Here is a 21,971-nt window from a genome sequence, read left to right as displayed (position 1 = left end):
CGCGCCTAAGGGTAACCGGACTTCCGGCGTACCGCTGCCCTGGCTCCTGAAGCACCGGAGCAAGTTCCTAGAAGGTGCCGAACCCCGGGTGGTGGAGCAGTACGCCAGGGCCTACCTGTGGTATCTTCTCATATAGGTCGTGTTTCCAGACTGCTCTGGGGACAATGCCCTATGGATGTATCTCGACTTCCTAAAGGACTGGGATGCAGGGTACAGTTGGGGGTCCGCCGGCCTCGCATATCTATACCATTCGGTAAGGGAATATCACACTGTTTCAAATATCATGGACGTGTGCTGCTTTAGTTTATGTCATCTTATCGTATATGTGTTTTTTATCTTGACGATGCAACCCAGAGGACGGAAGACACGTCCGGTATGTGTGGATGTGTCTGGGGCCTCTCCTTTGGATGTGAGAGCGAATACCGGTGGGGCGTCCGGAGAAGTTGCACCAGCGTGAATGGACTGACTATGGTGAAGATGACGAAGATGATCGATACCCGACCGTCGCATACGCTTAGGACGTGGTGGGTGTATACACGGGCACATCCAAGGCTTTGTACAAGGTCTTCACCAACGAGCTTGATGCTCTGACGGCTTTCAAGGTAGAACTAGATTTTGAATATTTTTGACGACACTTTCATGTGAGCTTACCATTTTTTGGTACTAGGTTAATTGGCGGCCGTATAATGAACGAGCGTGGGGGTTCGAGCTGAACGTGATGTGCAGGCAAGACCGGCTTCTCTGGCGGTGCATCGTGCCCATGATTTGTGTCTATGCCGTCGAGTACCACTTGCCACAGTGCGTTGCCACGCAATTTGGTAGGGTGCAACGTACACCACCAGGCGGTCTCATTGATACCGGTGGCTCTGACCTACATTTGAGTGCATTCTTCTCCATTTCCGTGTTTTTGTTTTGATGTTTTACATTCTTTATTATGGTGTTTTACATTCTTTCTTATGCTTTGCTGGATGAGCAGGCAGAAGAATCGGTCGATCATAGATTGGGGAGAGCAACATGCCAGATACGTGAAGGAATGGACTGAGTGGAAAACTCGCAAAGATGTGGAGAGGAAAGTGATCGACTGGGATGAATACGAGGATCACATGTGGTGGTACGACGATGGCATCAAGCATCGTCTGCGCCTGAGGCCCCAGCGGACGACAGCAGACGCCAAAGAACTGTACGATGACGGCTCCGAGAATGAAGCCTACCATGACAACATCAGAGAGCTAAAAGGCAGATTTAGGGAGTATGGACCCCTCATGAACAGAATGGTAAGTTGTGTTTATCTGTTTTCAACCAGCGGTTCGATGAAATCTACTTTAGTGAGTGTGACTCATTTATTGTTTTGTAGTCTTCGGAGCTGAACAAAAGCATTTGAAGCCTCGGGTGCGCTAAGTTCTATCCTCGAGACTCGAGATAGTGAGAAGAAGTTGAGGGGAACGGTGAAGGTAACATCAAACCTCCTGCAATTACATTCTTTCTTAAGTTCATTTTTGTTTGAAACCATAAACTTGATCCACATCATGTTCTTGTTTCGTTCTTATTGCAGAAGATCGTCAACAAATGTCGCAAGCTTGTGGGCCTGCTTGGGTGCACTACCTCCTCTGTTGATGCTTATGCTCCTGCAGCCCCGATGCATAGCCTCGCTTCATCGAGGCAGGCCGCCTCGTCGTCTAGGGTGGTTGAAGAGGACGAGGAGGAGTACGAGGACGAAGAAGATGAAGATGAAGAAGAGGACGAGGAGCGAGCAAGAAATGAACAAGAGGAAGAAGAGGAACAGAGCGATGAGGAGGAGGAGTACGACGACGATGGCGGACCTCCACCAACTCAGACAACCCTGCGTGAGAAGAGGAATGTGCTGAAGAGGGATTGTGCAAGTCCATCCCCGTTTCAGAGAGCGCGTCCTCCTTAGCGCAAGAAGAAGGCGGCTGTAAGGGCATATTTATCCCCAAGATGTTTTGGTGATTGATGACAATGCTTATGCAGACTAATCGTGTGCGTTTAGTTCTTTCAGAGATTCATCCATTGGCACGAGACGATTTCCTCCCCTCGGTGTTGTATTCAAGACGGTGTAGCTCCTTCGTTTCGTTGTTGGTGGACTAGTTTCGTAGGAGTCACCGTACTATCAAGAGGGGATCCGCTTTGGTAAGACTTGGGTGGAATCACACGTACACATCCTTATCACACCCGTCGTCTTTCCTTCCGCATATCTAGAGCTGCCGTTTTCCCCTTGCTATACTTTGCTCTGCCCCAGCGGTAGTACCGCGACCACAGTGGTAGTACCGCCGAAGTTCCCCAGCGGTAGTACCGCTCTCGGAGCGGTAGTACCGCTCCAAGCGGTAGTACCGCTCTCCGAACGGTAGTACCGCTTGGGATTTTCGGCCATAGTACCGCTGTGCGTCTGGGCTACTTCCGCCTCGATTCTCGAACGAAGTTTTTCGTGTCGGGTTTTGCGGCACTAAGGGAGGTAGTAGGAGCGGTAGTACCGCTCTTCCCTAGCGGTAGTACCGCCCTGGGGTCAGGGCCCTGGCAGCGCGGCAGTACCGCTGGGTTGAGCGGTAGTACCGCCCGGAGCGGTAGTACCGCCCTTCCCTAGCGGTAGTACCGCTCTGTGCGGGGCTGGTGAGTGGGATAACGGTTGGTTTGTTCCCGCCACTATATAAAGGGGTCTTCTTCCCCAAAGTTGACCTACCTCTTTCCCCCAAAGCTCCATTGTTGCTCCAAGCTCCATTTTCGCCCGATCTCTCTCCCTAGCCAATCAAACTTGTTGATTTGCTCGGGATTGGTTGAGAAGGCCCAGATCTACACTTCCACCAAGAGAAATTTGATTCCCCCCACTTATCCCTAGCGGATCTTGTTACTCTTGGGTGTTGAGCACCCTAGACGGTTGAGGTCACCTCGAAGCCATACTCCATTGTGGTGAAGCTTTGTGGTGTTGTTGGGAGCCTCCAAGTGTTGTGGAGATAGCCCCAATCTTGTTTGTAAAGGTCCAGTTGCCGCCTTCAAGGGCTCCAATAGTGGAATTACGGCATCTCGCATTGTGTGAGGGCGTGAGGAGATTACGGTGGCCCTAGTGGCTTCTTGGGGAGCATTGTGCCTCCACACCGCTCTAACGGAGACATACTTCCCCTTAAAAGGAAGGAACTTCGGTAACACATCCTCGTCTCCACCGGCTCCACTCTTGGTTATCTTGTCCCTTTACTTTTGCAAGCTTACTTAAGTTATATCCATTGCTTGCTTGTGTGCTTATTGTCTTTGCATCATATAGGTTGTCCACGTAGTTGCACATCTAGACAACCTATTTCATTGCAAGGTTTAAATTGTTAAAGAAAAGTCTAAAAATTGTTAGTTGCCTATTCACTCCCCCTTTAGTCAACCATATCGATCCTTTCAGCGGCTGAGACCCGTTCAAAGAACAACGAGGACCGTACCTTGAAGAGGGGAAGGAGCAAGTGAAGTTACTGCCGTTGAACTAGTTAAACCTTTTATGTTGGCTGCATGAAACTATTTGGTATTTGTCGAACCGTTAGTTATGTGAAACTATTTGCTACATGTGTGGATGTGTGCTATGTTTCTTAGTTGAACTATGATCAGACTTATTGTTTTTAAGTCTATAACATTGCTGAATGTGTGGATGTGATACATACTTATTATTTTTAAGTCTATAATATTGTTGTGGCAAAAAAATTGAAGTCAAAATACAAGTTGTGTGAAAAAAATGCACTATGATCAGACCCTACCGCCATGGAGCTCGGCGGTAGGGGGCCTCACTCATACTGGAACGAGAAGTCGTTGTTGTTTTGCGATAGGGTTGCACACCCTATCGCCATGGCGCTCGGCGGTAGAGTTGCACATCCTACCGCCAAGGCCGCCAGCGGTAGGAAGTCTGCCATGTCAGTGTTGGGATGTTAGGGAGATGGCGGCTACCGTTACTCTACCGCCAAAGATTCTGACGGTAGGCTACGCAACCCTACCGCCGAGATCCCCGGCGGTAGGAAAATGGTCCAATATCAAAAAAAAAAAAAAAAACTGGGTTGATTCACTGATTGAGTGTTTGAGAAGGGTCAAAACACGAAATTTAGCCTCTTGTTCACCCTGATCCTGGACTAAGAACATCAGATGCGGATGCCGGAAACGCTGACCGTTGATTCACTGATTGACAACAGCCTAGCGTGTTACTTGGAACTTTGAATTGTACACTCACCTGCAAGACTTCCCTATCTTGCCCTCCAATGGTATGGGAGACAGCTGACACCGATAAGAACGAAATCATTAATCGCGTTTCGTTTTCGCCTGACGTAGGAAGCGTTTGGAGTATGCACTACTGCTCTGGAGGAACGCAAATCTTGCTTAACAATGATGCCCCAGAAAGAAGTACGAACAGCAGTGACTCCAGCGAGGTGACGTTGACTACTAATCAGGAAATTAAATACAGACGGCATGATTAACGACACGGAGAAAGATTTGATTTGAGGCGATGCTGCGCAAGGCCCGAGTATTTCAATGCGAAACAGCGATTCTACGGACGAACAATATATGCTACCGAGTACCGACAGCGACGCCACGCAATTCCGGTGGTGCGGGAACGGCGTCGCGGTCACATGATGCTCGCACCCTCGCACATGCCTTGACGAAATTGATCCTTCACGAGGGTAGAATACTGACGGCGTATCTCGCTGAATCCCTGAAATTATTCAGATGGAACGTCAGACAAAGAGGAGGTCGTTTCGGGTTCCACGTGGCGCGTTAAGCTTCTGATAAATACTAACCTGTTTGTTCATGTGGTGTGATGTTCGCGCTACATACGCCTCCACTTGTCGATCTCCTTTGTCGTCGCTTTGATCAGCTTCCTGGTGCTCTCCATCACCTCGTCAAACAGGATATCAAACTCCTGACTGCAGATTTTTTTTCGTCGTGTTAAAAGAATGAGATAACATGTGAAGTCAGACATGTCAAAGACAGTTCACATCAAGTGTATGTATGAATGAACCAGCCAATTGGCATTTATAATAACACATATAAGCAGATTCAAGGTCAAGCAAGCCCCCTCTGTGGATGCAAGCATGTCGAGCAACAGGAGAAGCCCAAATGGAGCCATTTTTGCGATAGTACAAAGCTTAGAATGAGTTGCTGCTTACTCGTAAGGAAGGCTCCCGGTGTTCTGAAATGATCTCCTGATGTTTGAATATTTTCCGTTCTCGTCATATGCAATCCCCTTTCCAAAACCGTAGCCAAAGCCTATTCCTATTCCACATCCAGCGCCTGCTCCGAATCCCAGCTGTAAACCAGGGAATCCAGCTCCAATTCCTGCGCCTGTTCAGCCAAATAAGAAATGAGAAAGGAACAGGCAAGATAATTTGATGTTAAACAATGCCCGCAGTCAACATATGCAGAACCAGTTGTGTTATGGTGTTCAGAGCCGTAGGCTAAATAAGTCGTTCTTCCCAAAGGTATTCCCTCCACATGAACCCTGAAGTATTTAGAAAGCCAATATCATCTTGTATTTTGTTACAACTAACACGACTGATTAAAGTGGGAGGCACAACTAGGAGCAGGCGCATGTGGCAATATTTGCAGTGTTGCAGATATTTATCAAGGGGGGAGCAAACCATACTTTGATGCATGGAAAGATGAAATCTAATATAGCGCAGATGACTTCAAGCATCCATGTGCATATCTAACAGCCTTATCTTACTGCTAGAATTAGAGATATTGACATCAGAGAAATCTTTGATTACCAGTACTTGTTTATTTGTTTTAATCTTTTAGACTTTGGAAAGTTATATGAGTAGCTGCCTCCCTTTCGAGTGGTCTACTGAGCTCTGCATGATGACCACATTTACCTTCCTGTATCCCCTTATGTGGTTGATTTGCTACTATACCAACTATATAATTCTCGAATCTTAGCTGCAATTTCCACTTCAAATAAGCTTCAGGATGACATTTCAAGTGTACAAATATTCGCAGGAAGCCTTTTCGTTCGCAAGCCTAACATTCTGTTAGAATATACCACTCCCATACTATTTAAGCATTCCCATAAAGGTACTGCGTGCCTGTCCAAAAAAAGACGCAGATATTCTGCATAACTAGTCATCCACACTCAACCTTTTGTTGCGGCTGGGAAGGGGCTAGATTGCTAGTGAGCCCTATAGCATTGCACTGTTGCACACACACACTTCGACGGTTATTTACGAAGCGGGGTGAACACAGATTTTGACAGGAATTCCACAGCACGGGAATTATCCATAACCCAATATTCCATACATACAGACCTAAATTATCGCACCTGAGTTACCTGAACCCTGCAGTCTTCCCACTCCAAAAGCTGCTGACAACATGCGACTGATTAGAAGTGCAGGATACGTTTGTAGGGTTCAAACAAGTAGTGGTCTCGAATCGAATTACTCGAATCAGCTACCCCTGATCCTGACGGTGACCGTGACGGGTCCCGAATCCCCGCACTCTATTCGCCACTGACTGAGGGCACTGAATATATCCAAACTAAACACGGGCAAGCATGTACCATGTCCATCGCCGATTCATTCGAGGTCGACGGAGAGAGGAGGCGGCGGAATAAGCCTAGGTAAAAACTGGGGAGGCACGTACCGCCGATGAGGCCGACTCCGACGCCGACGCCGCAGCCGGCGCCGATGCCGAAGGAGGGGCCCAGCTTGCCGAGCGCGTCCGACCTCACCATCGGAAGGCCCCACCTGGACGAGCCCCTCCTGCCGCCGCCGTACGCCATCTCTCTCCCTCGCTCGCTCGCCCCGTGCGCGCTCCGAAGGTTCGGGAGGGTTCGATATCTCTTCTTCTCTCTCAGCGACTGGGGACTGGGGTGGGGAGGAGGGGGGACGGTGACGAGAGTGACGGCTGAACGGGTCCGTCTGGCCGCGCCTCGCCGCACGATCAGCCTCGCGATCCGTGCACGCGCCGGGTTTACGCAACCGCACCAAGGTTTGCGCTTGTTGTTAGGAGGTCGCTGCGCTGCGCTTCGACATGCACCTCTCTCTTCGAAACTGCCCAGCTGAGACTTCAGACCCACTGTGTGTGGTGTGAACCATCTTTTTTTTTTTTTGCAGGGGGTGTGAACCATCTTTTAGCACCATTGACCTGAAGATTCATGATTCCTTAAACGTTGATATGATAGTGATCAGTAGTCCCTACGTTCCATAATTCTTGTCATGGTTTTAGTTCAAATTTGAATCGTACGGCTTTCCTTGAAGAAATCACAGCATCCCAGAACGACAGGCTTGAACAGATGTAGATACTGCAGGACAAACATCAGGATGTTCTTTCACAGACAATGCTTGAAAGTTGAAACCTGTACGCCACTGGGCAAACTGCGCCTGCTTATTATAACTGTGAGGAGGCTGATTGATGTGTACACCTTTGCCAACAACAACTATAAGCTAGCTGCCCGCCCGGCTGGGGGGCACCAGAAAGAAAGAATGAGAAACATTTTGCTTATAGCAGGGTGGTTGCTCGATCAAAAGGCAACTCCTGTTTACATCAACAATTACAACAAATGGCACGCCGGCCGGATCTCCGCTCGTCGGACCTCACCGCAAACTTTAACATAGATGACAGGAAAATTGGTTAAATTGACTGGGTGTGAGTAGAGGACATTTTACATAATATACGGTGTCTGTAAGGTTAATCACAAGCTAACAATTCTTGACAGCATGTACGCGTCTTCGAGCTCCCCCGCCAAAGCCTCGTTAGTTTCCTGCAAGTTAGAGCAGGCATTAGAGGAGGCACAGAGGCAGTGCAAGTTAAGAGCTATTTTCTCCATTTCAATTTTAAAGAGAAACATATTGTGCTAATAGCATGTGACAATAGGGTAACTTTTCTGTGTTTCACAAATTGGGTACCATACCGGTGAATTCGGAATGTTATTTCTTATTATGTACTGCGCCAATGCGCCGTCCCCCCGAAGAATTTTAGCCCCGCACCCAGGCCTGTCAATGGAACCAATGGCCTCCTCGTCCACCACAACAGCATCTACTCGCTCATTTCCTGCTTTCTCGTCAGGGATCTGTTTACGAAGAATGTCAGAACGTATGCCTCGATTTTGCAGCGTTCATTACAGAAAACTGCAAGCAGCTACCTCGTACATGGCCTCCAGTAGAATGGTCTCTAAGAGGGCTCTTAGACCACGTGCACCAGTGTTTTTGACTATGGCCTTCTTTGCTACTATTCGCAGTGCACCATCAGTAAAGTGCAGCTTAACCTGAAGAATCGGGGAAACAGAGAATGTTAGAAATTAGTGCAAAGAAGCAAGCCTATAATCACTTCCAAGTTTTAGTGGACTCACATTGTTCAGGCTAAACATTTTCCTGTATTGTCTCGAAAGTGAATTCTTTGGTTCTGTAAGAACCTGAATGCAGATCAAATCACTTCAGTCAGCTTCAGCAGGCTAGCCATATGAAAATCGTGCAAGAACTTATACAGACGTCGGATCATTTAGTTTATGTGAAGGAGAAGAACAGAACATGATTCTGAATGAAGGAGGACATCAAAAGCTTAAACCAGCAACCTCATGCGGATACTCAAATAAGAATACATTACATTTTTACCTGAACAAGCTGATCTTCGTCGAGAGCTGCCAAACTAACTAGAATGGGCAAGCGTCCAATGAACTCTGGTATTAGGCCAAACTTTGCAAGATCTCCACTCTCAACCTGCCAATCGGCATGGAATTTTATGTTCAGGATTATGTGAAGAATATTTTTGTGAGATAAAAGGCTGCTCCAATTACTGAGGAACGATCAGAACATCAGAAGCGCTGTCGATAAATCAATCAGTTGATATTGAAATGCTTACAGATTCTAACAAAGATGACGTGATCGTTGGACTGGTCACTCCTGAACTTCTCATGTTTGTACGAATGGGTGCCCCAAATCCTATAGATGAATCTTGTCGTCTGCTTTATGTAAGAAGTCGGAGTTAAATTCCAATCCTCGTGGAGATCACAAGTATGTAATGTCACCACATATGAACTTAAAATGTTTGCAAATCTTCTATAATCATAAAGTCTGCAGTACCTTTCAGAAATAGTCTTCTCCAAATCTACAAAAGCACCACCACATATGAAAAGAATGTCTTTGGTGTCTATCTGCATTAGAATAAGATTTGTTACAGGCTTAAAATACTCCTAATGAGCAAAGTAGCTGAAAAACAAAAATATCATGCTCTTGAAAATTTCCACCACAGCCCCGTGGATCAATGCTATTACCATCAACAGGCAGCCTTTATAAAATAGCCAATAACTGTAGCCAGCTCTACTCTAACCAAGAGCATGGTGGCCTTTTAGTTGTGAAAACATGCTTTCTGTTTCTAAGTTCACTATTTAGTTAAGTGGAGTGTCCTTTGCACACATAAAAATATCCATTTGAAGAAACTCTTTTATCGAATGCAATTAATTCTCAATCCATATGATACTAGATGTATATATGATACTGAACATATTTTTTTAAGCACCGGGTAGGGATATAACCTGTATACTATCATTGCGAGAATTTTTGCGAGATCCCTTTTCAGGAATGGTGACAACCTGTGTACAAAAGCATAACTAAGTTAATACCCAACATACAACATACTGCAGTAGCTCATAGCAAAACCGAAAAAAGTAATAATCAAAGTAATGCAGTATCACCAGATTTTAGACACTAATGGTTAATTACTCCAGTTATGAGAACAAAAAGAAGAATACCAATAATAAGTGGGATCACTTACAGTTCCTTCTAGGATTTTTAACAAAGCCTGCTGAACACCTTCACCAGATACATCTCTACTAACATTTGCACTCTCTGCCTGCAATGTAGTTATTGTTTACAAAACTCCTGGCTAAAAAGCTACTCAGCAAAAGGGAGAAAAAAGTCAGCACCTTCTTTGTTATTTTATCTACTTCATCTATGTACACTATTCCTTGCTGGGCAGCTTGAACATTATATTCGGCCTCCTGAAAATAAATTCGGAATGTCAGAAGGGCCAACAAATCTTAAATTTCTTTCTGAACAACAACGTGAGCACATGCGAAGGGGAGGCATTAAATAGCGAGCCACACATACCACCAGTAACTTCTGCAGTATTGACTCTACATCTTCACCTACATATCCAGCCTGCAAAATGCTGTCAAATTTAGTAATGAAATACCAGTTCACTGTATAGAAATCTACTACGATATAAACTCTTGACAAAAATACTTAGCGGAGAAACTCGGAACTCAAAAGTTAAGCAGATTATAAGATAGGGGAGTATTGGTTGAAGTGTGAATTCTAGTGAAAGCACATAATTAGTCTAAGAGCGGAGCAACTATGTTAAACATTGAGCATTCATGAATAGATCGAATGGATTGAAGTAGGAATCTTCTCAGACAGTTCCCCAAACAACGTGACAGTGAAGAGGTGATGCCCTTGCCTGTGTTAATGATGTCGCATCAGCTATAACGAATGGTACATTTACAATGCGTGCTAATGTTTTTGCAAGCAATGTTTTTCCTGTCAGCAGATAGCACGAAGAAAGATATCAGTGTCAGCTCCAACTTATAATAAATCTCGTTATACATGTATATTGTATCATGTGAAAATGCTAGTTAGAAACGTGGAAGATTAAAATAAAAAAAGCTGACCTGAGCCAGTTGGACCCATCAGAAGTACATTGCTTTTATCTATCTCTACATTATCGTGATCATCATTTGCAGCGTCTGGACACCCAGAATTGTCCGCAGATCTAGATAGAACAACGTCACAAATATGCCATTTAAAAGACAGAACATGGCAATTAACAACTACTGGGAGTACATTTGAAACACAACCCTTCGAATTAATACATTACCAATGTGTAAAAATACTTCAGCATTTGTCTTTCATGATTTGCTGATGTGGAGATATGATAAAAAGGCTAGACTGAGGCAGGTAGTTACAGGACAGAGACTAACCCTTTCTGTACAGTTGCGTTATATACTCTCTTGTAGTGGTTGTATACGGCTACTGATAGAACCTGAAACAAAAGTAAGAGTTTGGATATGTTGCATATGTATGTTGGAAGTATGGTATGTTGTGTTCTGGAAAAACATATACTATGCTGGAAAAGAAACACAAGGTCATATTTGTTGCATTTTACTTCTTTGATAAGTGAAAAAATAGATATTGAGTAAACCTGCGACAGGATGCATCACAGCTTCTTCCAAATACAAACACAGAAGGATCATATCCAATGTGTACAAATTTTGTAAGTAGCACGAGGAACTATTGCCTAAATTTAGTTTACAGCATACCCGCACACCCAAGAGTAGCACATATATGATAACCTGTACATGCAATTATTCTATAATCAGCAGCATGCCAGCATTGATGATCATATACCATTTACTCAGCCCTGATTTGTCAATCTTGAATCACCAGAACCCAATTCTACATTTCTACTAGAAACACTGACAGTCTTAGTCGTCCATCAAACATATTAATTACGAACATATCATCCAATTATTTTCTCACAGACCAAAAATTCAGACAACCACCATTGAGCAAAGCAACCAAAAAAATGCACAGTAAATTTTAATTTAAAGGCACAGTCAGCTACTCCCTCCGTCCCATAATATAAGAGCGTTTTTAACATTACACAACGCTCTTATATTATGAGACGGAGGGGGTAGTACTTAAAACCAGGTGCATTTCTGCGTTGCCGCAGCAACCAGCCGTACACTATATCACTCAATTATGTCAACTGCCTAGGACGATTCACACTAAAACCCACAATTCACCTACCGATACCAATCTACCACTGAATTGTCCTAGTCCAACGTACTACATTGCACCAAGTACGTCAGCACTCCGCAACGATCGCACCAATTTGGATCAATTCAAGCAGAATCGAGGACAAATGGGCGCACCTTTTTAGCCTTGCCCTGCCCGATGACGAATTCATCGAGTCTCCGGCACATCTCCCGCGGCGTCGGGAGCTCCTCCCCCAGGGTGGCGCCTCCCCACCACTCCCTCTTGGGCGCCGCGCTCGTACCCTCCCCGCCCGAGGAGTCCCCTCCGTTACCGTTGCCGCCACCGCCACCGCCGCCGCCGCCTCCTTCCTCCCTCCCTCTCCTCCTCCCCTGTTTGCGTCGCGTGGGGGGGACCTGCGGCGGCATCTGCATCGGGGGAGCCTGCGGCGGCATCGGAGGCCAGTCTTCCGGCGGGCGCTCCGCAATCCACCTCTTGATCCGAGAGAGGTCGCCCCTGGGCGCGTCCTCGCCGTCGTCGCCCGCGACGCCGCCGGGGATCTCGAGGAACGCGCCCCGCATGGGGTCGATCCGGTGGGCGCGGAATAGGAAGGCCCCGCGGCACGTCGGGCAGACGCTGGCGCCGTCGTGGTAGTGCGGGTGGGCGCCCGCGCCCTCGGCGCCGCAGGCCGCGGCCGGCGGGAGGGGCTGCAGGGAGAACTGGACGGAGATGTGCGCGGTGCAGCGCGGGCAATTGGCGTCGGCGTGGATCCGGGGCCCGCCGGAGCATCGCCGGACTGCGGCGGAGGCGAGCGGCCCCGCCGCCTCCCGGAGCTTGGAGATGGTCCGGAGCATGGCGATGCGCCCGCCGATGGGGTGAACAGGGGGGGTGATGGATGGAAGGAGATAGGGGGGAGTGGGTAGGGAAGTGGGTGAAGAAGTTTCCGTTTTTTATACGGTGGGGGACTGAGATTTGATTGGGCGGATCTGGGCCGTCGGATCGGGGACGGATCGGGGGTGGTTTTCTCCTGCGGCCCGGAGCGGTTAACGGCCGTGGGGTGGGTGGGTGGATAGGGAGGGAGGCCGACCTGCGGGCCACCCACGGTTTAGGGGCGGCCATGTGGGGCACGTGGGGCCCGGGATTCAGCCGCTAGCATGGCGTGCACCAAGTGCGGAGGGAACCTTATCTGTGGGCCCGGGGTGGCATAGCCTACGTGCTTTTTTTGGATGGTTGCGTGTTCTCGGAGTGTTTCTCGGGATCATCTTTGGGAGACGTGACGGCAAGAAAGAAGAGCCATGATCTTTACGTTTGCCGGAGGGCTGCGCTCGCACGCACGCACGAACGAACGAACGCACGCACGGACGGCGGCAGGCAAGCGGAGCGGATACTACGTGCGCCAGTGCAAGCAGTTGCATCGCACGATCGCACGCTTAGCGGGGGTGGTTGCCGGGCGCGCTACGCGTGTACGGCGCGCTTACTCGGTCGATCGCCTCGGCCGGCTGGCCGGCCGCCGGCGTACGGTGCCGGTGAGTAGACAGAGGAACGCGCGGCGAAGTGAGATGGAAGTTCGACTGGCGCCAAATCTAAGTTAACGCTGGATAAGTAAGATCGTAACTATTTTATGCACAATGTCAAACGTCGAGGGGGGCGGAGGTAAACTGAAGTTTGCGCTTCTCGAGGGGATGAGTAGGAAGTAGGAACCAAGAATCATAATCCCCGGCACAACCATCGGCGGATGCACACCTGACCAGTATATTCCTTCCTACCCTTGTTTATTCTCGGGATTTTGCTTGGCACATGGGAGCACGTGACTAGAAAAACTGGATCGATCGGGCCTCAACGCGAGCCGGGTGCAGTCTCACTGCTTCTCGTTTTCCTTTTCCTTTTAAGAATTGAAATCTCACTGCAAGGAATATTTTTTTTAGGATCAATGCCGCCGCTTTATTTCACCTTAAACGAAACTAGGAATGTCGTCCGAAAGAACATCCAGAATGTGCTTTGGGGGAACAGAAAACCAGACTTTACAAGGACTCTCACCTAAACCTAACTTAGCTAGCTTATCAGCGGGTCTATTGGCATCACGACCATTCCACGACACTTTAACTTCCAAGAAACAGAAAGGAGCCGCCTCGAAGGGATCGGGAGCGTGCATGCAATGCTAGACTCTTTATGGGGACTAGATGAGAAGAAAAGAGTGCTAATCATATGCTTTTGGTGACAATGGTGGAACAACCGTAACAAAATTAGAGAAGAAGAACTCCCTCTGCAGGTCACAGAGATCGTGAGACGAGCTCGGTGCGATGCATTGGAATATGAGCAGCTCTTCCTACCAGGTATGCCAAAGCAATCTCCCGGGAAGTGGCAACCGCCGGCCGATGACACCATAAAGTTTAACCTGGATGGTGCTTTCTCACCGGGTAATTCCTTCAGTGGATGGGGCGTAGTGGCTCGGGACGGCTCTGGAACTGTCCTCATTGCCCGGGCAGGCCGGCAAGATCAGGTTTTTGATGCCTTCGGTTCAGAAGTCAATGCTTTGGCGGCGGCGGTGACCAACCGGCTGATATGGGGGTTGTCCGGGCCACCTTTGAGACGAACTCTGAGTTGCTGGCCGAGGCAATGGATGCCCATCGAGTAGATTTTTCGCCGTATGCAACAATTATTGAAGATACAAAGTTCCAGCTAAAGTTGTGGTTTTCCAAATGGAGTGTAACTGCTTGTAGACGAACCATGAATACTGTTGCTCATGAGTTAGCATAAATTGGTTGTAATTGCCCACCGAACATGTCTGTCGAGTGGGAGACTATTGTACTGCCCAAAGTGGCTACTTGTGTGTCGGGCGATATGCCCGAGCGTCGTTGATCTATAAAGCTTTGCTTTCCCTAAAAAAAGGTAGGAGCAGTTTTTTTACTTCCTGGACATGAGGGCCGATAGCAGAGAGATCCCTTTCCTCACTGTTGATTGCTGCAGCCATCTTCGCACTGTCCAGCTCCAAGTGCAGCTTCTCAACGTTGATTTCCGCAGCTAATAGGATGGCTCGCTTGCATGCCTGAATCTCCATGGCCTCCGGGTTTGCAGCGTGGTGGACGTAGTGACATGCAGCAGCGCGGAAGCCCCCGTTTTCATCTCGGAGTACAACCCCCAATCCGCCCTTCTCCCTGCTGCGCGACAGGGCGCCGTCAGCATTTGCCTTGATCCACCCTTCTGCGGGAGGAGTCCACTTGGCGCGATGTTTCAGCTCCTTGGGTGGGTTGTCCTTTGCATGAATTCTCTGCCACTCCTCCACCAGAGCAACCACACGATCCATTATCACATGCGGCTCATCGATGCGCTTGCCATCCCTTTCTTCGTTTCTGGCCAGCCACAATCCATATACCGCCTGGACCATCATCGCCCTCTCCTCCTCCGATGTTGTAGCGAACCAGTCGAGAAGGCATCGTGCCAGCGCGCCCTGGGAATCCAACTGGCATGGTTCGGTCGCCACCATGATTCCCTTTTTCGAGCGCAGCTTCTTCCAGAAGAGAACAGAGTGAGGGCAGCCCCAAAATCGGTGATAGATGGTTTCATCCCGCCCACATACATTGCAGAAGCTCCGACTTTGATAGACTGTCTATGCAGTTCACGTCCGACAGCAAGCCCATTCTTGATCACCCTCCACATGTGTATCTTCGCTTTCCCTGACGCAGGCGTGTCCCAAAGCGCTAGCCAACTCTTGTGGGTTAGGACCGAAGAGGAAGACTCCGCCCGTCCGGTCAGGACTTGTTTCATTGTCATGCACAAATGATAAGCAGACCTGACAGTGAATTGGCCCATCTTGGTGTAGTTCCATGCCTGAAAGTCTCCATTCCTTGGCCCTCCAACTGCAATCTGCATGATATCCTTCGCATCATCGTCGGAGAACATAGCCTGCACTTTGTGCCGATCCCACCTGGAGCCCGACCGGTCAAGCAAGTGCCTGACCTTAGTCATTCCCGGAACGAAAACTGCACCCAGTGGTGTTAGGCTGCCGGTACGAGGAATCCATTGATCATGATGAATACTAACTTTGGCTCCATCTCCAATTCGCCACACTAACCCTGCTCGGAGCAAGTCCCGACCATGTAAAATACTACAGAAAGTATATGAACCTCCCGTTGGGCATGTAGCATTCATAATCCCGCAATCACTGAAGTAACGGGCCTTGAGGACACGAGCACACAAAGAGGTGGGCACCTGGAGAAGACGTCATGCTTGCTTCGCTAAAAGAGCTTGGTTGAATGCTTCGGGATCTCTAAATCCCAGTCCCCCTCTCGTTTGGCTGCACACATTTTATCTCAGGCTATCCAGTGTACCTTCTGTTCACCATTTATCTCACCCCACCAGAATTTTAAAGAGATAGATGTCAGATTCCGACACATCTTCTTTGTGAGGTGGAAACAACTCATGGTGAATGTTGGAGTCGACTGATGCCCAGATTTAACCAAAACTTTGCGAGCCTTCTTAGAGAGACCCATCCTTTGCGCGTCCTACCATAGTTGGAAGACCCAGGTATCTTTCCCCTAGTGCTTCTGAGGAAATGCCAATCACATCCTTAAGCGCCTCCTTCTGCTCCTACAAACACCCCTTGCCAAAGAAGATGGAAGACTTCTGAAGATTAACTTTTTGTCCTGATGCTTGCTCATAAGTTTCCAAGATGTTCTTTAGCACAACAAGATTATCCGAGGTGCCCTGCAAAAAAAAATGATGCTGTCGTTGGCAAACAAAAGGTGGGTCACTTGGGGGCCAATGCTCCCAAACGACACCCCCTCAAAGCAGTCTCCTCCTGGGCTTTCCTTAGCATGGCCGAGAAACCCTCAACACAAAAAAGAAATAAGTAGGGGGAAAGCGGATCCCCTTGCCCGAGTCCACGAGATGGATGGAAGAGTCTGGATAAACCACCATTCAGCTTAACCATGAACTTGGTAGAAGTGACACATCGCATGATCATTGAGATCCAGGCAGGGGCAAAACCGAACTTAGGCAACATCTTCTCAAGGAAAACCCATTCCACCCGATCATAGGCCTTCATCATGTCCAACTTGATGGCACACATTGGTTTCTTCCTCTTTCTGTTCCTTATACCATGGACACACTCATAGGCAACAAACACATTCCGTGATCAACCTACCCGGGACAAAAGCACTTTGTTCCTCAGAGATAAGAATAGGTAGAATGGCCTTTAATGTGTTAGCTAACACCTTCGCAACAATCTTATATAAGACATTACAAAAACTGATAGGGCGAAACTGTGAAAGTAACTCCAGAGAATTAACCTTCGGGATCATCACAATTACTGTTGCATTAAAGGCATCAAGTGCCGCCACACCACCCAAAAAATCTCTAACAACCTGACACACGTCCTCTTTAACAAGCGGCCAGTGTCGCTGATAAAACAATGCCGGCAGCCCATCCGGCCCCGGAGCCTTCGTCGGGCCCATTTGAAAGAGGGCCTTCTCAATCTCCTCATTAGAAATAGGAGCGGTCAACTCAACATTCATCTGGCCCATGACAGAAGTTGGAATGTTATCAAGTAGCACTTGTGCGCCTGTTGAACCATCTGAGGTGAAAAGCTTCTCATAAAAAACAGCCACCATCTCCCTCATCTCCTCATTAGCCATGCATCTGGTTCCATCGTCACGGAGTAGATCACGGACTGTATTGTTGCGTTTCCTATGCGTGGCCCTTCCTTGAAAGTATTTTGTGTTCATGTCACAGGCTGACAGCCAATCCATGCGAGACTGTTGCCGCTGCAGAACCTCCTCACGCGCATAAACCTCACGGAACGGGGCTTCAATTTCCTTGGTTTCGGGCATGGGACCCGAGTTGATCGTGTGAAACTTGACCTCCTGGAGTTTTGACTTGAGTTGCTGGATCTGTTTGCGGACCGAACCAAAAACCTTCCTTCCCACTCCTGCATGCCTGCAGTCATTCGCCCCAGCCGATTGCAAACAGCTACAATACCAGAGTCCCCGTCCAAGGCCTCGGCCCACTTGTCCATCACCATTGACTCATATTGCTCATGCCGAGTCCACGCCTCTTCGTAACGGAACTACCTTGCCCCACGTTGATCACAAGCTGGAGCCGTCTCCAGGATGTGAATAACCAAGGCCACATGGTCAGACTCCTCCGTGATGTTGTGCTCAACATTGGTCTCCGGAAACAGAGCCAAAAAATCGTCATTACAAGTGTCTCTATCCAACCTCACCTGTATGTTCTCCCCTCCTTCTCGTTTATTATCCCAAGTGAACGGGCAGCCCAAGAACCCCAAATCTGCTAAGTCGCAGTCGGCTAAACAGTCATGAAAACCCTCCATTTGCAGAAAACTCTGGTATTACCGCCCTTCTGCTCAGACTGGAAAAGAATTTCATTGAAATCCCCCACACACAGCTAAGGCAAGCTGTCTTGCCTTTTCAAAAACCGCAGAGCCTCCCAGGACTTGCCTCTATGTTCATAATCAGGTTCACCATAGAATCCAGTGATTCTATGGGTTTTCCCTTCCCACACAACTTCCGCATCGATAAAATATTGGCACCAAGTTCTCACACGGACCTGCACATGATCCCTCCACCATAGCGCTGAAAGAAATATGCCCTAGAGGCAATAATAAAGTTATTATTTATTTCCTTATATCATGATGAATGTTTATTATTCATGCTAGAATTGTATTAACCGGAAACATAATACATGTGTGAATACATAGACAAACATAGTGTCACTAGTATGCCTCTACTTGACTAGCTCGTTGATCAAAGATGGTTATGTTTCCTGACCATAGACATGAGTTGTCATTTGATTAACGGGATCACATCATTAGAAGAATGATGTGATTGACTTCACCCATTCCGTTAGCTTAGCACTTGATCGTTTAGTATGTTGCTATTGCTTTCTTCTTCATGACTTATACATGTTCCTACAACTATGAGATTATGAAACTCCCATTTACCGGAGGAACACTTTGTGTGCTACCAAACATCACAACGTAACTGGGTGATTATAAAGGAGCTCTACAGGTGTCTCCAAAGGTACATGTTGAGTTGGCGTATTTCGAGATTAGGTTTTGTCACTCTGATTGTCGGGGAGGTATCTCTGGGCCCTCTCGGTAATGCACATCACTATAAGCCTTGCAAGCAATGTAGCTAATGAGTTAGTTACGGGATGATGCATTACATAACGAGTAAAGAGACTTGCCGGTAACGAGATTGAACTAGGTATTGAGATATCGATGATCGAATCTCGGGCAAGTAACATATCGATGACAAAGGGAACAACGTATGTTGTTATGCGGTTTGACCGATAAAGATCTTCGTAGAATATGTAGGAGCCAATATGAGCATCCAGGTTCTGCTATTGGTTATTGACCAGAAACATGTCTCGGTCATGTCTACATAGTTCTCGAACCCGTAGGGTCCGCACGCTTAAAGTTTTAATGGCGGTTATATTATGAGTTTATGAGTTTTGATGTACCGAAGATTGTTTGGAGTCCCGGATATGATCACGGACATGATGAGGAGTCTCGAAATGGTCGAGACATGAAGATTGATATATTGTAAGCCTATATTTGGATATTGGAAGTGTTCCGGGTGAAATCGGGATTTTACCGGAGTACCGAGGGGTTACCAGAACCCCCCGGGGGCTTAATGGACCATAGTGGGCCTTAGTGGAGAAGAGGAGAGGAGGCCAGGGCAGGGCCGCGCGCCCCTTCCCCGCTAGTCCGAATAGGACAAGGAGAGGGGGGCGGCGCCCCCCTTTCCTTCCTCTCTCTCCCTCCTCTTTCCCCCCTTCTCCTAATCCAACAAGGAAGGGAGGGAGTCCTAGTCCCGGTGGGAGTAGGACTCCTCCTGGCGCGCCTCCTCCTGGACGGCCGCACCTCCCCCCTTGCTCCTTTATATACGGGGGCAGGGGGCACCCTAGACACAACAACAACATATCATTGATCTCTTAGCCGTGTGCGGTGCCCCCCTCCACCATAGTCCTCCTCGATAATATTGTAGCGGTGCTTAGGCGAAGCCCTGCGACGATAGAACATCATCATCGTCACCACGCCATCATGCTGACGGAACTCTCCCTCGACACTCGTCTGGATAGGAGTTCGAGGGACGTCATCGAGCTGAACGTGTGCTAGAACTCGGAGGTGCCGTGTTTTCGGTGCTTGATCGGTCGGTCCGTGAAGACATACGACTACATCAACCGCGTTGTTCTAATGCTTCCTCTTTCGGTCTACGAGGGTACATGGACACCACTCTTCCCTCTCGTTGCTATGCATCACCATGATCTTGCGTGTGCGTAGGAAGATTTTTGAAATTACTACGTTCCCCAACAGTGGCATCCGAGCCTGGTTTTATGCATAGATGTTATATGCACGAGTAGAACACAAGTGAGTTGTGGGCGATACAAGTCATACTGCTTACCAGCATGTCATAATTTGGTTCAGCGGTATTGTTAGATGAAGCGGCCCGGACCGACATTACGCGTACGCTTACGCGAGACTGGTTCTACCGACGTGCTTTGCACACAGGTGGCTGGCGGGTGTCAGTTTCTCCAACTTTAGTTGAACCGAGTGTGGCTACGCCCGGTCCTTGAGAAGGTTAAAACATCACTAACTTGACGAACTATCGTTGTGGTTTTGATGCGTAGGTAAGAGCGGTTCTTGCTCAGCCCGTAGGAACCACGTAAAACTTGCAACAACAAAGTAGAAGACGTCTAACTTGTTTTTGCAGGGCATGTTGTGATGTGATATGATCAAGACGTGATGCTATATTTTATTGTATGAGATGATCATGTTTTGTAACCGAGTTATCGGCAACTGGCAGGAGCCATATGGTTGTCGCTTTATTGTATGCAATGCAATCGCCCTGTAATTGCTTTACTTTATCACTAAGCGGTAGCGATAGTCGTAGAAGCAATAGTTGGCGAGACGACAACGATGCTACTATGGAGATCAAGGTGTCGCGCCGGTGATGATGGTGATCATGATGGTGCTTCGAAGATGGAGATCACAAGCACAAGATGATGATGGCCATATCATATCACTTATATTGCTTGCATGTGATGTTTATCCTTTATGCATCTTATTTTGCTTTGATTGACGGTAGCATTATAAGATGATCTCTTAGTAAATTTCAAGGTAAAAGTGTTCTCCCTGAGTATGCACCGTTGCGAAAGTTCTTCGTGCTGAGACACCACGTGATGATCGGGTGTGATAGGCTCTACGTTCAAATACAACGGGTGCAAAACAGTTGCACACGCAGAATACTCAGGTTAAACTTGACGAGCCTAGCATATACAGATATGACCTCGGAACACTGAGACCGAAAGGTCAAGCGTGAATCATATAGTAGATATGATCAACATAGTGATGTTCACCATTGAAAACTACTCCATCTCACGTGATGATCGAACATGGTTTAGTTGATTTGGATCACGTGATCACTTAGATGATTAGAGGGATGTCTATCTAAGTGGGAGTTCTTAAGTAATATGATTAAATTGAACTTAAATTTATCATGAACTTAGTACCTGATAGTATTTTTTGCTTGTCTATGTTTGTTGTAGATAGATGGCTCATGATATTGTTCCGTTGAATTTTAATGCGTTCCTTGAGAAAGCTAAGTTGAAAGATGATGGTAGCAATTACACGGACTGGGTCCGTAACCTGAGGATTATCCTCATTGCTGCATAGAAGAATTACGTCCTGGAAGCACCGCTGGGTGTCGGACCTGCTGTAGATGCAACTGACGACGTTAAGAACGTATGGCAGAGCAAAGCTGATGACTACTCGATAGTTTAGTGTGCCATGCTTTACGGCTTAGAACCGGGACCTCAACGATGTTTTGAACATCATGGAGCATATGAGATGTTCCAGGAGTTGAAGTTAATATTTCAAGAAAATGCTTGGATTGAGAGATATAAAGTCTCCAATAAGTTCTATAGCTACAAGATGGAAGAGAATAGTTCTGTCAATGAACTTATACTCAAAATGTCTGGGTATAATAATCACTTGATTCAACTGGGAGTTAATCTTCCTGATGATAGTGTCATTGACAGAATTCTTCAATCACTGCCACCAAGCTACAAGAGCTTCGTGATGAACTATAATATGCAAGGGATGGACAAGACTATTCCCGAGCTCTTCGCAATGCTAAAAGTTGCGGAGGTAGAAATCAAAAAGGAGCATCAAGTGTTGATGGTCAATAAGACCACCAATTTCAAGAAAAAGGGTAAAGGGAAGAAGAAGGGGAA

General features: G+C 47.5%; 2 protein-coding genes and 1 long non-coding RNA gene across 3 annotated transcripts; 1 reads left to right on the top strand and 2 right to left on the bottom strand.

Annotated features, from left to right (window-relative positions):
- The first annotated feature begins 186 nt into the window (after positions 1-186).
- LOC119277941 lies at positions 187-1,451 on the top strand. The gene is made up of 5 exons (XR_005137378.1): positions 187-253; positions 355-602; positions 668-818; positions 977-1,274; positions 1,355-1,451. It is a non-coding gene; the product is annotated as an uncharacterized LOC119277941 (long non-coding RNA).
- A 2,882-nt stretch (positions 1,452-4,333) lies between these two features.
- Positions 4,334-6,880, bottom strand: LOC119277939 (protein TRIGALACTOSYLDIACYLGLYCEROL 5, chloroplastic-like). The gene is made up of 4 exons (XM_037559288.1): positions 6,610-6,880; positions 5,142-5,316; positions 4,773-4,898; positions 4,334-4,687 (listed from the first exon to the last, which is right to left on the bottom strand). Exons 1-3 carry the CDS (start codon positions 6,746-6,748, stop codon positions 4,802-4,804), a joined length of 411 nt encoding a protein of 136 aa, XP_037415185.1. The 5' UTR covers positions 6,749-6,880; the 3' UTR covers positions 4,334-4,687; positions 4,773-4,801.
- A 503-nt stretch (positions 6,881-7,383) lies between these two features.
- Positions 7,384-12,628, bottom strand: LOC119277937 (CLP protease regulatory subunit CLPX1, mitochondrial-like). Its single transcript, XM_037559287.1, has 15 exons — positions 11,897-12,628; positions 10,943-11,004; positions 10,634-10,734; positions 10,423-10,502; positions 10,074-10,124; positions 9,890-9,964; positions 9,739-9,816; positions 9,500-9,556; positions 9,048-9,118; positions 8,827-8,926; positions 8,580-8,684; positions 8,318-8,380; positions 8,111-8,233; positions 7,880-8,038; positions 7,384-7,729 (listed from the first exon to the last, which is right to left on the bottom strand). Exons 1-15 carry the CDS (start codon positions 12,569-12,571, stop codon positions 7,661-7,663), a joined length of 1,869 nt encoding a protein of 622 aa, XP_037415184.1. The 5' UTR covers positions 12,572-12,628; the 3' UTR covers positions 7,384-7,660.
- Between the last annotated feature and the right edge of the window lie 9,343 nt (positions 12,629-21,971).

The sequence above is a fragment of the Triticum dicoccoides genome, chromosome 3B, assembly GCF_002162155.2.
Source record: "Triticum dicoccoides isolate Atlit2015 ecotype Zavitan chromosome 3B, WEW_v2.0, whole genome shotgun sequence".
NCBI lineage: Eukaryota > Viridiplantae > Streptophyta > Magnoliopsida > Poales > Poaceae > Triticum > Triticum dicoccoides.
This window is presented reverse-complemented; position numbering and strand designations above follow the sequence as displayed.